Genomic DNA, 26,434 nt, shown 5'->3' on the forward strand with positions numbered 1-26,434 from the left:
CTTATTTGGGGAAAAAGTGACATATCTACAGTCTCCGTGAGGAAAAGATTAGGATGTTTCAAGCATCTCGGGCTTTCTAAATCAGCCGCGCTAATTTCAGTTGTTGGTTGGGGGTTTCTAAAGCGCAATTTGAATAATATAAATTGAGCCCACGGTGTAAACACACTGCAAGTGTTTTAACCCATTCTGCCGCTGCGTGATGAGCTCCGGTACCCCAACTACAGTAACATTCTCACAAACCTCCCGTGTTGCGCTCTGCCGTTGTTTCAGCTCGATTCCAAAAGTGTGACAAAAATCAATCTCTCTCTCTCTCTCTCTCTCTCTCTCTCTCTCTCTCTCTCTCTCTCTCTCTCTCTCTCTCTCTCTCTCTCTCTCTCTCTCTCTCTCTCTCTCTCTCTCTCTCTCTCTCTCTCTCTCTCTCTCTCTCTCTCTCTCTCTCTCTCTCTCTCTCTCTCTCTCTCTCTCTCTCTCTCTCTCTCTCTCTCACACACACACACACACACACACACACACACACACACACACACACACACACACACACACACACACACACACACACACACACACACACACACACACACACACACACACACACACACACACACACACACACACACACACAATCTCTTCACAGACGCTTAGCTATCAGGGTTCCTCGCCCAAAATTAACTTTTTAATATTTGAGGCTCGAGCTTTGTCGGTTAAAATAGATGGAATCCATGTTTTATTTTTTAAACCATGGTTCTGTTAATCTATTTAGCCCCATTCCGACCATCGACTTTGAGAGCACTGGTTATCGATAAAGTAATTTCGAACTTTTTTTAGGCTCTTGGTTGTTTAAATGAATCCTTCTGACTCTTTTGTGTTTGCGTCATATGGACTCTGAAAAACAGAAGCTTAATTATAGCTCAGACGAGACTTGATAGATTAAATAAATCAAGATTGATGTGTACGACAATAATGCAATTCCCATTATCTAAACAAGTCGCTCTTCCTCCTTCCCCGCTGAGACTGGGAGTGATTGAAGAAGGTTAGGTGCACAAGTTACAGACGCTAAACGGCAGGTGCTTAGATCCGGGTGATATCACAGCTATGGGATTGTGAAGGCCAAGTGATGCTCCCAGCGATTTAAGGGGTAATGCAATAATTTGCCCGCGAAATCTTTGTTCCGACAGTAAATCTGGAAATGCATTGTCAAATATTTCATGTAAGCGTGTTTAAATTTATAATTATCTAGAGAGGGTTTGTTTTAAAATTGTGGTACACTTGGGAATCTTCCTGACAAATTAGGCCTCCAATATGCGTCTGGTGCTGGTACTGCTCGGGAAGTCTTGCGGGATATTTTGACTTGTTGCCTTGAGTCTTCATGAAGTCTCAATCTGGGCTGCAGTGTATGAGACACTGGAAGGAATTGGCTGGAGATGTATATTTATTTTCGTCCGTACGATTTACTCCTTGTTGAACTAATGGTGCAATAATTTAATTTATATTAAATGATCAGCAAAACTAAATTTCATTTTGTGCAAGTATTGATATGCCTGAGATGCTTTATCCCTGCACATTATATGGCATCGTGTTTTTAAAGTGTTTTGATTAAGATTTGTCTGTTATTATATTGGATGCATTTGATTTTATTGAATTGTATATGTGAGCACTTTTGAATGTAATTTCTATGTGATATTGCAATGGATTTTAGATATATAGTGAGAAAGCAGCAGCTTCATTACTACTGCCCCTGTAAACTCATTGGTTTCCATTCTGGGCAAACAGTCAGGGGCTCACTGTTGACATAACATTGAAAAAGCTCCTTCACATGTCAGGGAAAAAGGGGGAAAATGATTCTGAGATTAACTGTACACTGCTAGGCTCCTAAGATACAAGAGTCAATTTTACACTCAGAACCATGAATTGAGAAGAGTTATGTAATATATTCAAAGCAACTGTTAACGTCATATAGACACTTTTAGCATTAGAGATACATCATAGTGACCATACCAATCACATTTATCCTTATGTTACTGCGTTTTTATTTTAACACAGTGTGTAAAGAATTTTTGACAAAATACATTTGGACTTTAGATAGTATGTCTGTATAAAAGACATATTAGGTGTGAAGGTGCTGTACCTTTTAGGGAAGTAACATTGTCTTCCTTTTACTCTTATTGGTTAGAAAGATATTTGCCTAAAAACCTGGACTATCGAAGGAAACATTCTGATCCCAGCACTAATGGAAACATGAAAGTATCATAACCTAAACTTGCTTCAACGAGCAGAATTTTGGACTCCATAATATTCTGACTGCTCTAATGGAAGCAGCAATTCCAATCTGCAAGCCTTGCTATAGGTACAGTAATTGAAAGAGTCCTGACAAAATCATACTGATCTTAAGAACGTTGATATTAATGATTATTGAGCTGCTATTTATTGAAAATTGTGGATCAGTTGCGCATTTGCCTTTGCTTGAAGCAATCGACTGGAGAAATTACAATTTTAGGCCGACAATTTTAAGTTCAGTTCAGAATCTTATAGTGGCTACCATGCAAGGCATTTAGTTGAAGTTGAAAAGGAAGCTTGTCTACAAACCAGGGAGCATGAAGAGTAGAAGTGATTTGCTGGGAAAGAAAGGGAGGAAAACAAAATTGAGCCAAGATCCATCGGAAGCTGGTGAGTAGTTGAGGGTAATTGTTGCTCTCCCTTCAGAACTTCCTCCCCCATTTAGTACTGAAAGTTTTTGTTTCAGATTGCTAGCATTTGTAGTATTTAACTGTATACTTTTTGAGAAAGACATTTTCATGTTGTAATTAAAGCTGACAGACCTGACGTGTTTCTAATTAATATTATCTAAACACAAACTGAAGTGAAGTACTTGCTACCTATTTAAGTGTACAAATCGAAAAAGGGCGCTTACAGTTCTAAGAAGCTGCCTAATATCCTCAGTGTAATTTATCGAGGTTATTGAAGTTTAACATAGCAAACTGGAATCAAATGGAAAGTTTTATTTGAAAGGTATGAACATGTGAATGGGACTCTGTGTGATAATCATGTTCGCAGTGTTCATTTTTATGTGTGGCAAGGTAACATCAGATGCTGAATTAACTCAACAGGTCAGCTAGCATATATAGGAAAATACAAACGGTTCCCACCAGTTTTGGTGATGGTGGTTGTTAGTGTCTACATTACCTTGCTGGTTACATTAAAATTAGGATTGGCTGCAGATCAATTGTCCCTTAATTCCTTATCCCCTTAAACGGGAAGTGATTAAGTTAGCTTTTGTCGTGGAGTTCATTCGTGTATTGCTTAGTGAGTGCAGCATTAGTGCATTAAGTATTCCAAGACATCAGGACCCCCATTTCTCTTGAGAGCCATACAAGTCCTCAATTCCCAGCCATCCCGTTAGCTTTTCCCCATCAATCCTAATATTCCCAAATGCTTAGTCATTGAATATTCCCATTCTTCAACAACTGAGGAATCATTAGAGGGATTTATTTAGCCACTAGTGTCCAGGCTCACCCCAACTCAACCATGAAGGAAATTAATCACAAGGACAGCGACCAGATGTCATTCATCTTGCTCCATTTCATCTACGAATAAACATTCTTTGAAAAGGGCGAAGTGTTCTCTGTGAAACTAGACGAATGGTGTAAACGGCTGGGGACTTCTTTCAAGGTTCGGTCAATGCGGAGCGACACAATATTAGCATGACAGCGCCGCAGTGCCGTAGTAAAATTGCCTGGAGTTTCAATGAAAGGCAAGGGAAAACAGGCAAGTTAGTAGTGCAGTTTTCGGCCGTTTGGACTTAGCCTAGCCAACTTGGGTAGGGGAGAGTGTTATTGAACTCCTGATTATCCTTCATTGATCCTATCAGTTCCAAGCATTCGGCATGGATAGTGTCTTTTCGGTCCGTACCCTCACCAACTCCTTGCCTTCTCCATTAAGCTCTTGCCCATTCCCTTCCAATGCCAGGGCACATCCCTCCCAGCTAGTGCGGCAGCGCGCAATGAAGAGCAGGGAGTAGAATATAGATGAAAAGTATGGACTATTCTGAGGCAGGTTACCCCATCGGTCCTCGCTCCACTTTTCTCCGCCAAGCGGCTCGGAGAGAGACAGGTCTGTTATGAACCTACTCGCCAGCCCAGTATGTTTTCGCAGGATGGATTGCCTCCATTTCCAGGGGGACGCATGTGGACAGTTAGTCTCTCCGCATGGAAGTTTGCCCAGTTAAACTCTCAACTCCTGCCAAGTGTTGTGCTGTAAAAGCAGGGAGGTGAGACAAAGAGAGCGATGGCATTGACACGAATGTCCTGCGTCCGCCGTATTAAGTCATTAGGTCATCAGCTTAAGTTGTCCCGGTGAGAATTGGAAGTTTGGTTTGCGGGGGTGTACTGCGCCCTGGAAGAGACCGAGAGCCGGATAAAACCCAACTGTTGCCAACCCGATAATCTGCAACTAATTTTAGTTGCAGAATCAACTCGGGCTCCCAATTTAGTTTTCATTGACTTCAAAGTGCAACAATACTAGTCTTTCCTGATTCAAAGCCACGGTCGTCGGGAGCGAGTCTTAAAAACGCGCATCTTTTATTTTAATCTCAACCTAGACACTTTCTTGACGGCTGCCGCGCCTTTAGTTCCTATTAATATGTGCGTGTCTATAAACATTTTCTCTATCCGTTTGCAAATGCGCCTTGTTCCAATTGCTCACTGACATCACCTTGGAGGCTTTGGTTCGGGATTGAAATTGACAGGATGCTAATCAGCCAGCTATGCTTCTGTCTGGAAAGAGCGAAGCGGCAGCTTGCCTCGTGGAGCACCCTTCACCCACTCTCCGCCGCGTTATGAAAGCAAATGACAACTACAGCGGAGTGCAGACACACACAAAAAAAACCCGCTCTCTCCCCCCACCCCTCTCCGCACATCGTCACGGCGGTGCTGAGAAAATACAGAGATTTAGCAGTATCTTTATATCGTGGAAGACAGAAGCAAGGCAATTGTAAACGGTGTACTCCGGTGCACCGGTATTCACTCCTCACATTCTTAGTCAACGCGGGAGGTCCGGAGATCCAACCGCGTTTAATTTGTCATAAACAAAACAAAGTCTTGTTCAGACAGTTCATAAACCCTATCAGAACAAACGTTCTTCACTTTATCAACTATCCATTGCCTTCAAATAAATATATATTGAACAGTGTTTGCCAGTCCGTTAACAGAAACCCTTGGGGTTGTTATCTTACACACTGACGGCAGATTGGCCAGTAACGCCGTGATTCATGATCATATTGAGATTCATAGTTTTGGGTAGTCTTTATTCAGTGGTGTGACATGACATGAATCCTTGGCTTTGGCGGGAAGTAGATGTGTGTGACAGCAAAGGCCCATATTAATGGAGCAAAAAAAAGAGAACCGTCCGAGGAAGTGAACGGGTCAGGCAGCATCTGCAGAGGGAAAAGGGCAATTGGCGTTTTGGGTCGAGATCCTTCCTCTGCAATCTGTAGCAACGAGTAAAAGAGAAGGGAACAATTCATTGGTATCCAGAGAGAGGCTTTGCCGGAGGTTCACAATGCTGGTGCGTGCAGTGTTGTTTCAGGAACATCTGTTGCCACGGCTCAGCATTCAGCTCAGTGATGGAAACATATTTTCAGGAATAATTTCGAGAAATTCTCCGGCAATCTGAGCCGTGCAGAGTGAATGAAAATTTCAAGTGAGAAAGTAACTCCACCAAAAGAAATCTTCGGAAGTTTGTAACAGAAAAACAAAGCTCTTGTAAGAGAAACGCCAAATTTGGACCTATATTGTCTTCTAGCAGACCTGATTGGATTTAAAAGCCGATATAAACCTTTGAGTCACACCTGACCCCTATGCTCCATAACGTCCCCCACCCCAAGATCAAACAATATAAACAGTAGGAAAGATCAGAGTTATTAGCATTTTGGCATAAAGTATTTAGCATTTTGCACAAACTTGCACCTGAGAGACATCACGATTTCTGTTTCCTTTGTATTTTTAGTTTAAACATTTGAAGCAAAAAGTGTTCATGCTGTCCTGAAGGCGAAACGATGTTGGTGCTGCATTGCATTGATAAAGGATGTCTTTAAACGGAGTCTGGCTCCCCCCTGTGGTTGAATCAGCTTGTTCTTTCAATACAAAATTAATAGTCAAATTTATTGCTTTAAGATGATTTTCAAAAGTTTTTCTCAGACACTAATACGTTCTCAGTGACGCAAAAGCAGTACAAAGAGGACTACATCAAAGAGTAACTTGTTCCTTTTCCTAGAAGGTACACTGAATTATAGATTGGGAAGATTCGGAATTGGTTAATTATTGGTACCTGTACTGAGGTACAGTGATATGGCTGGTCTGTATACTGTCCATACAGTGCATTGTGGTAGTACAAAATCAAACTTATGGTTATAGAGTTACAGCTACAGAGAAAGTGCACTGTAGTTTATGATAAGTTTCCAGATCATAATAAAGTAGACCATGAGGACAAGAGTCCATCTTGAGACAGGAGATGACTAGTGCAAAGGCAACCTACTTCATCAAAATGCATAGTGAGGTCAGAAGCTAAATTTTGCCATGTTTGTGGAGCTGAAACGGTTGAGGTTAGGAGCAAGGACCAATCCCAAACACCCATCATTTGCCCATCCACCAATCCCTTTCATCAGATAGAATAACTTCCTGGGATGTGCACAATACATTGAGTACTGAGACTGGAAAGCCTTGCCCGTGTGACTGGGCACATGGTGTTCTACTGGGACTATTTTTGTCAGGCTAGTTAGTGCTTGGTGCCCGCAATGCAAGGCAGTGGAGAAGCTTTACCAACTTGAGGAAGAAAGCTGTGGAGCTTGCAAGCAAGAACTCTGGTCCTTCAGCTCTTGCTAACATTAGTTTTCTGACTGAAGATTTCACCAGAGCATTCAGTTGAAGCACTATACAAATGCAATCCAGTGACGTCAGTTCTGATTATTCTATGGTATTTTACATACATAAGGCACAGGAAGTGAGGAGATTCTATTGACTGCGGATTTTAAGGGAGATGCCTACATTCTTCAATAAAATAAATAAAATCTCTAATAATAAAATACAATTTAAAAATTTTTTTTTAAATAAAGAAAAGATGGCTAAATAAACAAAAATGGGTAAAAGATTTAGATAAATTTAAAAAAAATGAAATTGTAAACAAAAAGAAATTAAAGCAAAATTTGCAGGGCGTCAGTCAGCATCTGTAGAGGGAGAAACAGAATTAATGTTCAATGCCAATGCATGCTTGGTGCTAAGGAAAAAGGAAAACCAAGTGCATATTGCAGTTGTAGGAGGAGGGGAGGTGTTGGAAAGAACCGAGGAACACTTTTGTGATAAGGTGAATGTGAAGGTTGTCCTAGTGACAGGATGTTTTTGTAGCCATCTGGTTAATATTTGAATGAGAGCACTTAAGAGAGAAGCGAAGAGAAACAAACATTTGTGCTGGAACTGAAAAATATGGAAACGAGTTGTTGGAAATCCAAGGCAAAAGATAATGTAAGAATTATTCAACAGATCAGGCACCAACTGTGGGAAGGAAAATAATGTGCTTGGAGTCATTACATAGCTTTGGTTATTGATAATGTCTTCATAGTCCACTATATTTATGCCCCTGAGCTGAATGCTAGTTTATTATCCTTTCAAATGCCACTGGGTATTCTCGACTTGTATTTGTTTCACCAGAAATTTATCATTTGACATGCTGAAAAATGTGATTTGGATGGAGGACTTAGCTGGGCTGGCAGAGATTCTGTCCCCACAATGTCATGCCAACATTTAATAAGGTCTCAATTTTGCTAAATATTTCATGAAGTACATGTAGGATCCTGCCTCAATCGATAGATCCAGCTTTGAATACCAGTGAACCTCTTACCGTCCCATCTTTTGTGATTGTGGCAAGGTTCATATTGATGAAGATAAGATTTGTCTTCAGATTCAGCTTGTTCTGTGTACACAGACATCATTCAGGTCACAAGGTTATCAATCAGTCAGCTTTTGCAGTGTGTGAGAAGTTAGAAAATTGCAGACCACTTAGTTATTAATTCCCAGGATAGACTTATTAATAGTGACACTTGACTCTCTGTTATTGGAGTTGCCTAGGCATTGCTTTTGGCTTTGTATTAACTTTCTGATTTCAAGATGCTTGTAATAGAGTTTGTTTAATGGTGCACTATAAGTGTTTTGTTAATCTTGCAGTCTATTATTTTTTAATTTCACAGTTTTTTAACTGTTAATTAATGTTACATTTAAGAGGTGTGTCATTCTGAAGAGGTGAGCTATAAGAAGAGCAAATTGTGAAACTTTATCAATGTTTTTTTAATCTTAGCATCACCATTTTCTTTGGGTAATACAGTATCAGATAGTATATTTCTGATGTGATAATTGCTCACTAAATAATATCTCTAGTAAACACGATGACAAATGAAAGTGGGTTATAGAGTTACAGAACAAAGTTGGATAAGGTATGGATAGATGCTAAAGCACTGTCTAAATTAAGAGCTGATTTCCCTGAGGATTTCTCTACACTTCTTCATTTAAGGATTTCTGACAGAACTGATTATCAGTTCTATCCATTCTATGAGCTGTAAGAATGGGTAACTCAGACTGTAAATTGCAAGCCTTAAATGGACTGCTGCAAGATACATAATCCCATATTTTATACATTATTTAAGTACCATGTGATATGAATGCAGCAGATCAGATAGATTTGCCATTTCTAGTGATGACTGCCTAATTACAGACATGCCAAATTAACCAAAATAGTAGAAGTTGAACGCTATTCAAATGAAGTTTAAGAAGAAATATACCTTAATTGTCCGTTGAAAGCTGAGAATGTTCATTTAGTGAAACCACGTGATAATGAAACAGCTGAGATCAGAAATACCCACTGATGCATCTCAATATATGAGAATCAACGCTGCGACGATGGTGTTGCTGTGCTAGCTGCCCACTATCCATCAGTTATTCTGAAATCCTAACGATATCAAATCAAACTTGAACCTAGCTTTCTACGGCACAGCCCTTCATTAATGGTCTCATTCGAGCAATTTAATGTGAAAGGGACATGTGTTAGAATATACTGACCTCTTTTTGGAAGTTCCACAGCAGGGAATAAAGCAACCTGGCCATTTCATTGCTTTACCAAGTGCCCTGATTGCTCAGTACTGATAAATAAATTATAACTAATGCATTATTTTTCAGGAAGGTTAAATTGGCAATGCCTTTTTCCTTTTGAATGGAAGTTTTCAATGCTGTGGAAGATTTTGTTAAAGCAGACAAAAGGAGACAGCAAGCATATTTGTGAAGCAAGTGGTCCTGGCCAGGGCAGAGAGATACAAACAGTCTGAAGCTTCGTCTCACACTGATATCTGAGCTCTTGTAGTTTGAGGACAGGGTTTGTGAAACCTTTGCTGCGTTTGTTTTGAGGACGCTATGTCATTCCTGTTACCAAAAGAAGTAATGTAAACAGCACGCTGCCTGCTTTTGGATGCATGGAAAATGAAGATATGAACTTGAAAGTAAAACTAAGCCTTTCTTGCAAAAGACATTATTTCATGCATATCATATAAAAATCAAGGGAAAATGCTTCAAAGGGCTATCTTTCTATTAGAATCACTCAACAGCTGATGGATTTGCTCAGAATTGCATACGGTACCTCCATCTGATGGATGAACATAGTAGCATACTAATAACATAATAAATAAGGCCACTACACTAATGGATTGAGCAGAGAAGGCTTTCCTTTCAGGGAATTTAGACAAATGCCTGGAGAGTACAAATGAAATTCTAAATGGATTTTAGAAGGTAAAATTTTGAGGATGTTTCTCCTGTGGAGTCTGGAATGAAGGTTATATTGTCAGAATAGCAACACAACTATTTATAGGACAAAAAGATGGAGAATTACTTTTACCTTAATGGTTGAGTCCTTTTGAAATTCTCTATCCCATGGTGTTGTGGAAGATCAGCCATTGAATATGCTCCTGACTCATTTCAATGTGTACTGGTGAGATAAAGGGATATGGGATGGTGTGAGGTAAATTTCTGAGAAATATCAAGATAATTGTATTGAATAATCAACTTCTGATCATATGATCTTGCTGGTACTGTGCCTGTGATGAAGCAGTTCTCTAAGTAGAAAGTATGGGCAGGAAGCATTGATTTTAATTGGAGTTGTATTTCAACTGTTTTTAAATAATGCCCTACCATGTATTAAATGTATTGCTCACAGAGGAATACTTGCATGGTTAAAACTTAACATTGGATGTCTTCATAAGGATAATATTAAATGAATTGTAAACATGTGATTTGGCACCAGGACTTATTAAATTGAACTTAGGTGGTACAGCTGGTAGGTCTGCAACATCACAGTTCTATTGACCTGGATTGAGTTCTGATCTTGACTGCTGTCTGCTCGGAGTTTTCACATCCTTCCTGTGAGATTTTTTTCTGATGCTAAGGTTTCCTCCCACATCCCAAAGAAGTGCATGTTGGTAGGTTAATTACCACATGTTGGTGTGGAGGTGAGTAGAAACTAGGGGAACGTTGATCAAAATGTGTTGAGGATAAAGCAAGAGTAAAGTAGATGAATGCTTGCTGTGTTGTGTAGACTTGATGAGTTTCTATGCTGTGTGACTCTGTAGTCAGAGAGCTGGCAAAGATCAAATCTTGGGCATACCTGATGGTTGCTGTGACAATATTCATTTGCTTTGTGACACAAGTGCAGTTTTTCCCTATTACCATCTGGTGTGAAGGTTAAAGGGAGAAGAAATGACAAAACAACGGCTAGGAAAGTGTAGACACACACGCACCTACTGTAAAATATTACTACACTGTTCTGTTTTGTTTGCATACAAGTACTTCATAAATCTCCAGGGTAGACTTGGAATGTGATGTGGAAAAAATGTAAGGCCATCCACTTTGGCAGAAAAGTGGAGCATTTTATAATGCTGAGAGATTGAAAGTTGTTGATTTTCAAAGAGACCCATGTGTCCTCCTTCATGAATGACTGAAAGCTAATGTGTAGGTATATTGTGCAATTATAATGGGAAGCATTGTGCTGGCCTTTATTGCAAGAGGAAATAAGAACAAGAGTAAGGTCACCTTCCAGCAATTTTGCAGGACCCTGGTGAGACTACATTGGGAATGCTATATATAGGTCTGATCTACTGCTAAAGAAAATATACCCCTCAACCATCAGGCTCTTGAACAAATGGGATAACGTCACTTAAATTTACTTGCCCCAACAGTAAAATGTTCCCACAACCTATGGACTCACTTTCAATGACTCTTTATGTCTGTTCTCGATAATTATTGCTTATTTATTTTTTATTTTGTTTTTTGTATTTGCACAGTCTGTAGTCTTTTGTAAACTGGTAGAACACTGAAGTTGTGGTTTTTCATTGATTCTATTATGGTTATTATTCTAGTATGGATTTATTGAGTATGACTACAAGAAAATGAATCTCGGTCGTATATGGTGACACATATGTACTTTGAACAGTTGTGACAGAGGAAATACTTGAAGATTTTCCAGACATTCTCCTTGGATTGTGGGGGGGGGTTCTTCTCCAAGAAGAGTTAAGTACACTGAGCTATGCGTTACTGATTTAGAAGAAAGAGAGGCAATCTATTCAAACATGCAGATTTTTACAGGGCAAGTAAAAAATAATATTTCCAGCGATTGTGGCATTTAGAACTACGCATTGTTGTCATATGATTAGGGATTAGCCGTTCAGAACAGAACTGAGAGAGATTTCTTCATTTGGTGGTATTGAATCTTTGAAAGTCTCAATCAACTGATTCAGTTTCAAGACAGAGTTAGATACATTTTTGGATACTAAGAAAATCAAGCTCTATGGCATTGGGATAGAAGTTGCATAGAGATTGTTCTGAAGATCTTATTAAACTTGATGTTTTTCAAAGGTACTTTTATTGTCAGAGAAATGTATACAAAGTACATCCTCAAATTCTTTTACTTCGCAACCATGCAGGAAAACATAAGGGGAGTTGGCCTTCATAACAAGGGGAGTTGAGTATAGGAGCAAAGAGGTCCTTCTGCAGTTGTACAGGGCCCTGGTGAGACCACACCTGGAGTATTGTGTTCAGTTTTGGTCTCCAAATTTGAGGAAGGACATTCTTGCTATTGAGGGAGTGCAGCATAGGTTCACGAGGTCAATTCCCAGGATGGCGGGGCTGTCATGTGTTGAAAGTTTGGAGCGACTGGGCTTGTATACACTAGAATTTAGAAGGATGAGAGGGGATCTGATTGAAACACATAAGATTATTAAGGGATTGGACATGCTAGAGGCAGGAAATATGTTCCCGATGTTGGGGGAGTCCAGAACCAAATGCCACAGTTTAAGAATAAGGGGTAGGTCATTTAGAACAGAGTTGAGGAAAAACTTTTTCACCCAGAGAGTTGTGGATCTATGGAATGCTCAGAAGGCAGTGGAGGCCAGTTCTCTGGATGCTTTCAAGAAAGAGTCAGAGCTCTTAAAGATAGCGGAGTCAAGAGATATGGGGAGAAGGCAGGAACGGGGTACTGATTGTGGATGATCAGCCATGATCACATTGAATGGCGGTGTTGGCTCGAAGGGCCAACTAGCGTACTCCTGCACCTATTGTCTATTGTCTAACAGAAGAGTGCCCCAAAGAATGATTGGCAGTTAAATGTTAGAACCCCAAAGCCTCCCCCAGCTCCCCCTCCCATGTGTAAGCAGCAGCAAAGCAACATTCACCCCTCCCTCACCAGCCTTCCACCGAGCATTCAAGCATGCAGCAAAGCATCAATAAAGACACAGACTTGCGGTGCCTCAAAAACTACTCATTCACTCAGTAATTCGACATACCACAGTCTCTCTCTCTCTAACGAGGGAAAAAGAGATGTCCTCGATTCTGAAGCATCATCTTTCTAGAAGAAATTTTGAGTGTTAATTTTTGTGTAGAATCACCTCTCAATCTATCTCAGATGTGACATCAGGAGTGTCCTACGTATTGGAAGAATGAGAGGCAAAATCACTAAAATGCTCAAAATTTTTGAGGCTTGACAGGATGGATGGTGAGTTGATGCTTCCCTTGGTGTAGAACCAAATGCCATAGCCTTTATATAAAAAAAAAGGGTCAGTCATTTAGAATGGAGAAGAATTGTTTTTATTCACAGGTTGGTGAATCTTTGAAGTCATCTAACCAACAAGGCTGAGGTGGCGTCATTGTTGAGTGCATTCAGTAGAGACTGATAGAACTGTTGAGTGCTATATATTAAAAAAAATCAAAGGATATAGGATGAATGTGGTGCGAAGTGAACCACCAAGGGCTTATCGAATGCCAGAAAGGCCAACTTTTCCTATTTCTTATGCTCCACATTTCGGTGGTATCCTGAAAAGATCTCTTTTGGCTGCAAAGCATTTAGGGATGACCTAGGATCCTGAACAGTGCACCGGAATTCTGTTTTCTTTCCCTGGTACTTTTCACTTCATGCAAACAGATACCAAGAATTAAAAAGCAGAGGGAGTATTAAAAAAAACCAAAAGACTGGAAATATGTCATGCATTTGGATGCATCTATGGAGCGAGGAACTTTAATATTCAGAAAAATCATTCCAATGAAAACTCTGACATGACTAGAATTGTAAACTTTTTTTCTTGCAGCTGACCTGCTGAACATTTTAATCTGACACAGCCTGAGAACACAAATATTTTTGGACATTAGATTTGGCAGACAATTTTTTTTTTAATTCTCAGGAACAAAATAAATCTAGGATAAGTGGAATCAAAATAAGTAACCTGTCAGGGATGGAAGACATACAGAATGCACGGAATAGACGGACAGTTTCACACTATTTGGTTGAATCAGATATCAGCCACGTAGAATAACATTTCTATTCATGTCTTGACAGAGCATCTTTAATGACAAAATATATATAAAACAACTTTTTAAAAAAAATATTATACATGTATAATAGAAGGTGGTGATAAGCAATCTTCTTGAACTGTTGACCTAATAGTGCAGTTGGGAAGAAGTACAAGTATTTGTTGGCAGCGACAACAAAGAGATGGTGAGGTATTTTGAAGTCACAATACAGTAATTCTTGGGGAGAAATTTGCAGATTATTTTCTATCTGTCACCTTTGTTCAAATGCACTCAGTTTTCTAACAGTGTACTTGGTGATTTAAAAAGATAATGGCAAGCACGTCTCTTGACTCAAGATTAGAAGCTTTGACTTTTTGGGAAAAGAAATGGAAATGGGAAATTATACATACAGTATTTACAAAGCTTCAGGTGATTGTGTCTTGTTTAACTTCAAAATGATTGGTGTAGATTATTCAGTCTGAAAGCTCAAGGGTAAAACTGATTTGGGCCAACTACAGAAACTATTTAAATCGTATGTATATTGAGTCAAACCATTCATTGCTTCTTCTGTTTGCCTTTAATGTCTATTCACCTAGAATTTGTACATGCTCATCTTTTTCACTTCATCCCTTCCTCGGGAGGGATAAAGCTGTTGAGAAAGCATTAATGATTGCACATTAATGTTTTAATATAATGCATTGCTCTGCATTTTCCAGAGGCTGACCACAATGACCATTTAATGAACTTTCTTTTATGGTAGTTGATATCTTCAGATAAGTACATGACAGCAAATAATGTAACATGCCCTTTACTTGTATTGCAGACTTAAAATTGTTTCACATGAAAATTAAAATTAAACTTCATTAGTGAGTAGAAGCAAATTAGTCCCATATATTCATATTAGTTACAATTCTGCATCCTTTCCCTATTTTTCAGGGATAAAGAAAAGGTTGTGAAATATTTAACATGATTTACATGCGAACATATTCAATCAAAAGTACCCATTAAGCACTACTTATTTCATTTAAATTTTATACATATTTCCTTTTGCAGTTTGTAGTATATTTATGTATTGCACTGTAGTACTGTTGCAAATCAACAAATGTTACGGCTTGTATCTATGGTAATAAACCTAATTCTGATTGGAGGAGGAGTAGGTTATTCGGTTGCTGCAGCTTCCTCAGCATTTAACAAGGTCTTGACTGATATGATTGTAACCACATTCTGGTTTATCCTTGGTAACCACTTATTCTTTCACTTACCAAGTATAAATCTACCTCTGCATTCAAGATATTCAAGGACTAGGGTATCTTGGTGGCAGAGCCAATGGAGTTGATGCCACACAGCTCCTGTAACCCCGGAGTATTTGTGAAGTGTTTGTGGCGTCTGCACAGTCTTCGTGTGACTGTGTGGGCTTGTTCTGGTGCTCTAGTTTCCTTCCACATTCCAAAGACGTGCGATAGAGGTAAACTAATTTACATCTGTAAACTCTCCCTACAGTGCAGATGAATGGCAAAATCCAGTGGTGGTGGTGGGGGGTCGAATCGATGGGAATGTTCCATGAATAAAATGAGTTAAATTGGGATTAGTGTAAAACCAGGTGCTTGATGATTGGGGCAGAACTTGATGGGACAAATGGCCTGTTTATGACACTGATTCATCTGCTTCTACCACCTGCCTCAACCACCTCACTGTCCCTAGATGAAGGGAGTTCTAAAGATTCAAAATCCTCTAAGACAGAAAAGAATGCCTGGTCTTTTTCTCAAATGTAAACTCATTGATTTTAAACAGTGATCCTGAGTTCTAAATTCTCTTATGTCCTTTTTCCCTTTCATCTGTTAGCATCTAGCTACCTTGCACAGAAAAGTCTATGGCCTAGTGTTGCATTGCATTTCTTTGGACAAAATAGGTGCCAAACATACAGAGTAACTGCTGCTGTGCGAGTGTTAATAATGTTTCAGATATGGGTTGCTTGTTTTTTTTTCACTGAAGGAGAGAGAGGGACATAAAGGGATAGTACCGGAAAATGGCATTTACTCATTTTGCAAATGAAAGCAGGGAGCAAACACAGCTCAGTGTTGTGACCTTGCTACTTCCCAAACAGCAAAGCAGCTTTCATTACGTGAACCCAGTTATCCCAATGTGACAGCAGTGTGAGTTGTTGCCTACGTGTCCCATTCTGGGAAAACCTTATAAAATGTGATGAGTGTGAAAAATTGCAATTCTTTCACTTGTCATTTAGTGTACTATAAGAACTTTTCACAGTCAGGTTTGAAGTGGTTCAGCAAAACGTTACGCAACCTGCACCGACCGACCTGTCAGTGCTTCGTTTATGTCGGCTTACCAGCATTTGGAGAAGCTAAATCATACCTGTTTAGCAACACTTCCCAGAAGAGCAATCTCTATCGGATGACAGCAGCAGGTGCAAAGGAATTAGCCATTGTGAATGGGAAATATATTGACATTTCTTAATCGGTAACTAACTGTATTCCGAGAGTACTTTCAAAACCAGGGCTGGAGTAGTTCAAGAGGTGCCTCACCTCCAATTTAGAGCAAAGAGCAATGGCCAGAAGATATAGGCTGCTGGCTTCAGCAGCAGAATTCACTTCTCAGAGACAACCCCCTATGGGCACATGATATAATGCTGTTTACATTGTAAATAATGCTGGTATTCATGTACTTTTAAACATGTTTAATCCACATCTGTACCTTTAACCTCTGACTTTACTTTTATACAATTCCTTATTCTTATTGTTGTATGTTCCTGTTTTAGTTACATGTCAAGCCAACACACCACAGCAAATTCCTAATGCATGTAAATGTATATGGCAAACAAAGTTGGTTCTTCACCCTTGGACAGTAGCTTTGCCATCACTGATGCACAAAACACTGAAAAATGACTGCAAATTCAAAATTTGCAGTGAAGATGATTTGAAATGGTGCATACTTTTTTGTCATTATCTGAGAACAGTGGCTTGGTGGGCAAATGGTGAGGCTTGGGGTTTTCAAATGCGGGTTAAAAAAAAATAAGTTTCTATTTCACCTTTCACATCCCTTTCAGGGTTTGCAATTACAGCATATGAAGCACTTTTAAAATGTGGTCACTATTGAAATGTTGGAAATGCAGCTGCCTGCGTGTAGGTGTCCAGTTTCCACAAACCAAAATCATCTGTTGTAACAGTGCCAGGGAGGGACCAATTAAGGCCTTGGATTAATGTCACCACTGAAATATTGGACATCAGTCAGTGGAAGCCCACCTCTTCAGCCTAGCTTTTCATGACTCGTTACTCTATGAACTTAGTTACAACTTTCTGATTCAGTAATGGAGATACCTATTGATTCATAGCTATTCTAAAATACAATTATCAGTGAGAAGATACGAACAATTTTCACGAAGTAACAGTGATTTATGCTGCATTATGTATTTGTAATTTTTAAAAATAACTTGTTTGAATTTTAATTCTATTTCTCTTCTTCCCCTTTAGAAATTGTCTGAAACTAAGCGTTTGAAAATTGATTGAAGATCTTGCAGTTTAGCAATGGAGCAAAAAGGTTAGTTGGAGAGACACCACTTGGTGACAGATACCTGGAGCCCAGCCAACCCACCCAGTTAGATTCTGCAGTCTTCAACGCAGGGAGAAGAATGGCGACATCGAGCTGCTGCTGGCTGCTAATGTTGCTCTGGGTCTGCCTTCTTGAGCCCAGCCAGCCGAGTCCTCTGTCAGAAAGGACTACTGAAGTGATGCAGGATGGCATACCAGAGGAATCTTCAGGTAGCAAGCTCACCGTGCTGCACCGCTCTAAACGAGGCTGGATGTGGAATCAGTTCTTTTTACTGGAGGAATATACTGGGTCAGAGCCACAATACGTAGGCAAGGTAAGCAACAAAAAGTAGACTTAAAAAGTTGTCTGTGTATTTGTACTTTGCTTTGCCATGATGGTTTCCCCTTTTCTGTTTCAAAACAGGATAAGTCGCTTTGATTGAGTTAATTGGGTCTTTATTATCACTGACAGACATTACACAAAAGTATTAAAGTGGTTACTTGCCAATGTTGGCATAAGTAGTTTCAAGGCTAAAGCATTTAAAATAAGAATTTTTAATTCCAGTAGTTGTAGCAAAAATGACTAAATGTCTATTTCTTTAGCCAGAGGGGAGCGAATCTGTGGCATTCATTACTACAGATGAATGTGAAGGCCAAGTTGTGGGTATTCTTAAAGTGGAGGTTGGTAGGTTCTTGATTCGTAAGGGTGTCAAAGGTTATGGAGCGAATGCAGGAGAATGGGGTTGAGAGGGATAATAACTCAGCCATGATTTAGTGGCGGAGCAGACTCGATGGGTTGAATGGCGTAATTCAGCTCCTAGACTTATGGTCTTATGTCTAGATCAGAGTTATATGAACATGGCCCCTTATAACCTAAAGTTAGTTAGAACCAAACCACCTTTTAAACCTGGATATGTAGTGAAAGTGAAATAAATGATCTGGTGACAGGAAAATGAAATTAATATAAGAGGGGTCACTCTCAAGCCTCTCTATTTCTGTTAAACATCATCAAAATTCCAATTCGTACTTAATCAACAATCACCTCTTTCGGTAATCTCCAGACCCTGCAGCAATTTGCAAATGCAAACCTTATATTTAACTGTAAGTCTATTTATCTAATCAGGATTAGCATCAATGTGATAGTTGTCTCCATCTTTCTGCAATCTAGTCATTTTGCCATGATTTCCACTTCACTGAGCACTCTCCCAGAAGTCGAGCTTTACAGTTGCATGTATCATTTCATAGAAAGAATGGTCAGAACACAAACAGCATTCCCAAAAACATAGATTTAAGAAATATTTTGAAATTTCATTGAACAAGGAAGATTTGCTTTGCTTTATTTGGTAATCCTGCATACTATTAATTCTTTTGATTTTCCATTGACATACTTGTCAGCAGTTATTGTGGTAAAAAAGATTTAATCTGCAGCCATTCTAAGAAGTTATATAATAAAATACACAAGGGAATGCATTGAAATTAAATGTGACTGCTTCTCAAAGGACTCATTAAGTGCATGTTATACAAGAATATAAGCAGGCACATCCCACACATGATGCATGATTATTGGATAGGAGGTGGGGGGAATGAAATTGCCATGATCCACACCTTCCTGATACCATTTAGCTCTAACCTATAGCTGACACCTGTGACTTGAAGTAAATCTGCCTTTTACGCCTATGCTTTGATACCTTTAGTCGGGAAAGTATTTTCAAAATGGATATGTCAGGCACAGTTATCAGTTTTGGCAATGGAGTTTGAACAACAGTTTGTGTCAGGGTACACCCCCCCCCCCCTTTTACCCCTTCCAGCTCCCTTCTTTTCCTTCCCCCATTCTGTTTACCCTCTCACCCCTTTTCTACTCCTCCCACCTTCATGACCTGCCCATCAGTTCCCTGTGGTTCCCCTCCATCTGTCTTTTGTTTTGTGGTACACTGCCCTCTCTTACTAGATTCCTCCTTCGTCAGCACTTGTTCCACCCATCATTTCCTTGTTCCATATAATAACAGTGAACGTATACAGTGTACAACCTGAAATTCTTACTCTTTGCACACATCCACAAAACAGTAAAAAAAAAACCCAAAGAGTGTGCGACAGAAAAATGTTAGAACCCCAAAGCCTCCCGTGCACAGGCTGCAGCAAAACATCAACCTCCCCCCTCCCCACACTTCTTCTAGCAAGAAGCATCAACACCCAACACCCACCAACCAAGCAATGGCAAAGAAAGACCCCAAAAAGCCCCTGTCTCTTATACAACCCCTCTCCCCCAACTTTCCTCCTCACCTGGTCTCACCTATCACCTTTCAGCTTGTTTGTTTCCCTTCTGCCCCATTGGTTCCCCCCCCCCCCCCCAACCTTCTTATTCTGGCTCGGCCCCTTCTGTTCTACTCCTGATGAAGAATCTTGGTCTGAAATATCAACCGTTTATTCCCCTCCATGGATTACCTGCTGAGTTCATCCAGCACCTTGTGTGTGTTGCTCAGGGGTTTGCAGCATCTGCAGAATCTCTTGTGAATATGGATTAGGTGGTTCATTGTACTTCATCTGTTCTTTGGTTATCTGTCCAGGGTTATGATGAGAAGGCTGGACATAAATCAGTCGATACAATATTTCCATTTTTCACACCTCTGCAAAAATGGAAATGTGAGATATAACACTGAGCGACTTCCTTGCTGCACTTACATGGATTTCTTACAAACATAGTGCAGTCATCTGTGGCTGTTACTGAGGGATATCTTCGTGAAATTTCTGGTTTATTTCATTTTGACCTTTTTGCAGACCCTTTGTTTAAAGAAGTCATCTAGGGGAAAAGGGTCAGGGTGTCGGGACCAGAGGTGAGGCGAGGGTCGGTTTTTGCTCGCTGATCCCAATGTTTATTCAGCTCTATGCTGAACTGCAGTGATGCCAGGCTTCACGTCTGTGCCTTGCAGCGTTTATTCGGCTTTGCAATGAACTGTGGCTGTTGCCTGCTCTGGCTGTGGTGCTGTCTGTCTTTGTGTCTTTCACAAATCGCCATTTCTGAAGCAATTTGCTTATTTTTATTGCTTACACAGTTTATTTTTATCTCTCTCTTCACCTTGGGTGATAATAATCATTTTTTAATGGGTTCTTTTAGGGTTTCTTTGTTTTTGGCTGCCTGTAAGGAGATGAATCTCAATGAATAATATATACATACTTTGATAATAAATGTACTTTTAACTTTTGAACTTTGAACCCATTTTGTGGCATTGAGAACAGGTACTTCTTCCATGTCCTAGTTATAATGTGAGGGTGGTAAAGTTGACAGGACTCATAGGAAAGTACTTGGAAATATACACTTTATCAAAAAGGGGGGGGGAAAAACGGATAGTGTGTCAAATAGATCTTCTGGGCAGTGTTATCCTTATTCCAGTTTATGTAAACTTGTGATCAACAAAAATCTGTTTTCTGTATCCTAATCGTTCAAAGCCATGTTGCTCCGTATACTGCCGCTGCTGATATTCACTGGCTCCAGGTCATGCAACAGCTCAGTTGTAAAATTCTCAGTCCTGTAGTCAATATTTTCATGGTCTTAACCTTCAGCCCTGTTTCTAAAATCAACTCACAAATACACGACACTCTGCAGATGCTGGAAATCCACAGCAACACACAAAATGCTGAAGGTCAGACTCTAGCATTTTGTTGATTGCTCTGTAATCATTTTTTTCCCTCTAACCCTCTCAGATATCTACATTCCTCCATTCAATTCTCTTGATATTTCCAAAATATAATCCCTTCAAAGCTAGTGGCTTTGCTTTCATCAGACAAACACCAAAACCCTGCAGTTTTATTCGCTAAACATTTCTGCATCTCGCTTTCTCATTTCTTTAATCTACCTCACTGACCAAACTTTAGGTGATCCAGCCAGATGTATCTTTGTGTCTCAGCATTAACTATCATAGAGTTCCATTGGAATGGGATTAGAAGCTGAGAATCAGAGTAGGATTGGAATAGGGGGCTGGACTGAATGAGTGCAACAGAATGAGTTGTTTACTTTAGTCTCTTTAGTGTCAAACCTACTTCTTGATTCATTACTGAGGGGCAATCCAGTGTTATTAACATAACAATTAGAAAGAGGAATAGACCAACTGTCCCTTTAAGCTAGCTGCACCATTCGGAAAATTCTTGGGTTACCTTCTACCTCAGCATCGTTTTCCAACAGTATCCTTGTATCAATGGGCCACCTTCATATCCAGAATTTATTGATCTCTGTTTTCAATTAATGCAATGGCTGGCTTCTACAGCCCAACAGGATAGAGAAACTCTACATCAAACTCGATGTGGAGTTTCACCAAGGCCTTATGTAAACTTCAGTAAGACTTCCTTTCTCTTAATAAAGTTGAACATATCATTTACTTTCCTAACTGCTTGGTGTAGCCATGTGTCAGCTTGTAGTGACTTTTATAGAAGGGTATTAACATCAGAACATATTCTGATGTTCAACCAATCGCTCACCATTAAAAAAAATACTCTGCTTTTCTTTATGTGCACCAACAATCTTGTACATGATATTCTATTCTGCAATGTGTCTGCTCAATCATTCAGTTTGTCGTGTCTCTCCTCAAGTCCTCTTCACTCATGGTCCCATTTGGCTTCATATTGACGTTTTGTTCCCTCATTCAAATCATTGTTGCATTTTGGGAATAGGAGGGGCCCAATTAATGATGCCTGCAATACTTCGCAGGTCATAGTCTGATAACATTATGAAGATATCTTTATTCCTGTTCTTTGGTTTCTGTTGATCAACCAATTCTCAATCCTTGTCAGTATATTGCCCATAATTCCAGCTCCTATAACCTTCAAATCCAAACTAATCAAAAGCATTCTGAAAATTTAGATACACCACATGCACTAGTCCCCCCCTTATCTATTGTATCAGTTGCATCCACAGGGAATTCCATGGGTTAGTCAAACATAATCTCCTTTTGATAAATCCATTCTGATTCTGCTCAATTCTATTAGCTCCTTCTGTTGTTATGTTGTTTATTTCTAGTGTCAGTATTTCCCTGACTTTGGTATTAAAACAGTAAATACTAGGAAAATTCAGCAGGGTGGACAGCATCTATGAAAGTGCAACAGTTGGTATTCATCAGAACAGATTAGTAGTTCTCTGTTTTATCTAACAACCCCACCCACACATCACCACCTTTCTTAAATGGCCTCCAATCATTTGGAACCATTCTAGAATCTACATGAAACATTGTCATAGAAAAGCAGCCTCCTTCATCAAAAATCCTCACCACCCTGGCCATGCTCTGTTCTCACTGCAGCCATCAGCTAGAATGTACAAGTGCCTCAGGACTCGCACTACCAGATTCAAGAACAGTAACTACCCCTCAACCATCAGGCCCATGAACAAAAGAGGATAGCTACATTCATTCTATTTCTGGTGTTCCCACAGCCAATTCTCTTTAAGGACTCTTTATCTTGTTATTTCATGCTTTCCTTATTTATTGCTATTTATTTATATTTGCATGTGCACAGTTTATTGTTCATTGATCCTGTTTACAGTTGCTGTTCTATAGATTTACTGAGTAGGTCCACAGGAAAAAGAATCTCAGGGTTGTATGTGGTGACATGTATGTACTCTGATAATATTTTTTTACTTTGAACGTTAACATTTTAGAAAATGATAACCTTTGCATCCTTTACCTCGGGATAAATCTCTGTGATTGCCGGATCCTAAGTATTTATTGGCTTTCAAACTCACAAACCATTCTAGTACTATTTTAGTTATTATATATCTCCTTCAGTTCCTGATTCTTGCCAGACATCAAGCTTTATGCAAGCTTTTTTTTCCTTTCCTGAAGACAGACTCAAAATCTGTGCCATTTCATAAGTTCTCAATACAAATGTTCCCATCTCTGTAAGGAAGCTCTTCTCTGGTAATGATGCTGAAAATGGGTTTAGCATAAGACTTCAAGGGTTTTTCAACAGATACCTAGCCTGTGAGTAGCTTAATTTAAAAGGACACTGAATTATTTTTAGAAAATTTGCACTGGGCCAATTATTACTTCCATTGGCATTAGTTTCACAGTAAAATAAATATCCTATGAGATTAAAAATTATCTTTCAAAACCTGTGATAATCACACACACTCCAAGGAAAATCAGCACAGTTTCAAAAACCTGTGCATATCAACCACGTCAACTTGGAATCTTCACAGGATAAAAGGACAGTGAAACAAAGTACAGCAAAATTCAAACAAGGGAAAATCTGCAGATGCTGGAAATCTGAGCAACACACACAGAATGCTGGAGGAACTCAGCAGGCCTGGCAGCATCCGTGGCAAAAAGTACAGTCGACGTTTCGGGCCCAGACGTCGACTGTACTTTTTTCCATAGATCCTGCCTGCCCTGCTGAGTTCCTCCAGCATTTTGTGTGTATGCAGCAAGATTCAGGCTGTCTACACAATGCTATCATTTGAAATGGCCATTCTTTGTAGGAAAGGAGGGGACAAAGCAGGGTAATTGGAATAAATAAACAGAACGTGTAGGTTAGCGCCGTATATTGCTAGGTTTGAGTTTCAGGGAAAATAATAATCCACGTTTCCTGGGAGAGCAATCAGATGGTTGGCCTTTGAAATAAAAATCTGCTGGTCACTATTTTAACTATAAATTTAACTTGATAATAAACTAATAAATTTATAAATTTTGTATATTTATTTTGATAATAAATTTACTTCTAACTTTGAACTATTACCTGTGTGCTGGCTGAGGTGCCTACTGGAAGCAAAGCTCCATTTCATTAACCATACCAGGTTTTGAACTTGGGCTCGTGCGGCAGGTGAAGAAGATGATGCCCTTCTTCCAGCCAAAGCCCAAGTCAGCATTGTTTTGTTGAATGACGAATCATAGGGATATTTTTCCAGATCAAAATTGGAAAGTCAAGTCTATTTGGCTTGAAATACACAGGTGACAATCTGTTACAATTTCCCAGGACCCACCTCCTGGTTGGGCAAACCTTCCTTTGCTACCAGCCAAACAAAATATTCAACACTGTGTCCCCAATGGTCAGTCAGCTACTGCTTTGCCTTGATTTGTACAAGTGTGAGCAGACGCTTGAAATTATGACTAAAAATCTGTTTGTTATTGATCCCACAACCAGCTGTCTAACCTTCATTGTAGATGCATCATTTTGACTTTTGTTGAGAATTTTTAATTGGTCATGATTGAATTAATGACTCATCTTGCATTCCTCCATGATTCATTTTCCATTGGAGATCAAAACAAAATGTTGTTTAAAAGATATCTGATTCAGTGTTTCTGTTTTACTTGTAACAGAAGTCTACATTACCGTTCATCTTGACACTCTGGTATCTGGAATATGTCCAAGGAGGAGTTTAGTGGCCAGTTAGGGCAGTTAAAAGCCAGGGTTTGCATCTGACTAACTGATGGTTCTGATTTTCAGATCCAGATCTTCAACGACCTTTCACTGAGCTGAATGATTTCATAGTGCTAGAAATCTTAGTAGTTTGGAGTTTCTCTATCACATACACACACCCTCAGGAACTGGCAGTAGCCTATAATTTAAAATATGAACTAAGATGCTTTATTAATGAAGCAGCTCACGCTGCAAGCCGGCACAGTTGTGCTGGCTTTTTTTCCCAAACAGACTGCCTTTGAAGCCTGCTCAACATCATACTGTAGCAAAACTAGAGAGCACCAATCCTTAAAGGCACGACAGTAACGAAACACCAATAAACCAACAGTATAAATAATTACACTTGCTATACCCCTCCTTTAAAATAAGAAAAACAACCAAAATATCTAAATCACTGTGCCTAACGAACATCTTTTACTCTGGCACAAAGTCCTCAAGATACTTAGATCAGCTTTAAGTTGTTTGCAGTTCACCGGGTGACTGTTAATGAGTTGTATTGTCCTTATTTCAAAGGACTGGATGTGTATTCTCCAATATGTCCGTATCCGCTTCGGTTAATCAAGTTTCAGGTCTTGTGTTTATACATGCAGAATGAGACAAGCTTCTTTATCATTTGCAGTATATGTGAGATGTGGTGTATGTCAAGTCATCACAGTTTGGGCTTTATCCTCTAACTTTTACTGGGTCTTGGGGGCAGATGGTTGACACTTTGGTATCAGAATTAAACCCATTATATTTTGACAGACTGCACTATTCACTTATACTTTCTGTACACATCTGGTTCAAGCAGCCAACCTGTTGACGGAAGTAGGGTTCTAGGTGTTCCAGCCAGTGGGGTATTATGGTAGACTCGTATTCTCAAGATGGGGTCTGACTGTGATGATTTTTTCCCATTTCATTAACTCTTTGGCCAGGTTTGCAGTGTTTTCTCCCTTTCTGTTACTTTGCAGAAGGGGAGGTGGTGGTGTCTGCTGATCAAAATACCAATCCTCAGTGAATCTCAGAAGTGTCTGCTCTGAGGCTTTGCAAGGCATTGGCCAGACCACACAGAGTATTGTGAGCGGTTTTGGGCCCCTTACCTAAAAAAGGATGTGCTGGCATTGGAGATGTTCCAAAGGATGGTCATGAAGATGATTCTGGGAAGGAAAGGGTTAATATGTCAGAAGATCTGGAAGTTTTGATGGCTCTGGACCTGTACTCACTGGGGAGATCTCATAGAAACCTATTGACTATTGGAAGTCCTAGATAGTTTGGGTGTGGAGTGTGTGTTTCCTACAGTGGGGGAGTCTAGAACCAGATGGCACAGCCTCAGAAAACATCAACATCCCTTTAGAAAAGGGATGAAAAGGAATATATTTGGTCAGATGGTGGTGAATCTGTGGAACTCATTGCCAGAGATGGCTGTGGAGGCCAGGTCATTGGGTGTATTTAAAGCAGAGGTTGATAGGTTCTTGATTAGTAAGGGTGTCAAAGGTTATGGGGCGAAGTCAGGAGATTGAGGTTGAGAGGGATAATAACTCAGCAATGATTTAATGGCGGAGCAGTCTCAATGGGTCAAATGGCCTAATTCTGCTCCCATGTCTTAAGGTGTTATGAACTGTAGCTCAATTATGTGTGATTAGTACCTTAGTT

General features: G+C 39.7%; 1 protein-coding gene across 4 annotated transcripts in view; it reads left to right on the forward strand.

Moving 5' to 3' along the window:
* Window positions 1-26,434, forward strand: part of LOC140713767 (cadherin-6-like) — a 213,570-nt gene that overhangs the window by 18,080 nt on the left and 169,056 nt on the right. For 3 of the 4 annotated variants that reach the window (XM_073024272.1, XM_073024268.1, XM_073024269.1), the window contains exon 2: window positions 17,348-17,739. In XM_073024272.1, coding sequence (XP_072880373.1) covers window positions 17,506-17,739 — 234 coding nt within the window. In that variant the 5' untranslated portion in view covers window positions 17,348-17,505. Of the gene's footprint in view, window positions 1-1,037; window positions 1,136-17,347; window positions 17,740-26,434 lie in introns of those variants that run through there. The other variant, XM_073024270.1, reaches the window with a different exon arrangement.

Source organism: Hemitrygon akajei, chromosome 20 (assembly GCF_048418815.1).
Source record: "Hemitrygon akajei chromosome 20, sHemAka1.3, whole genome shotgun sequence".
NCBI lineage: Eukaryota > Metazoa > Chordata > Chondrichthyes > Myliobatiformes > Dasyatidae > Hemitrygon > Hemitrygon akajei.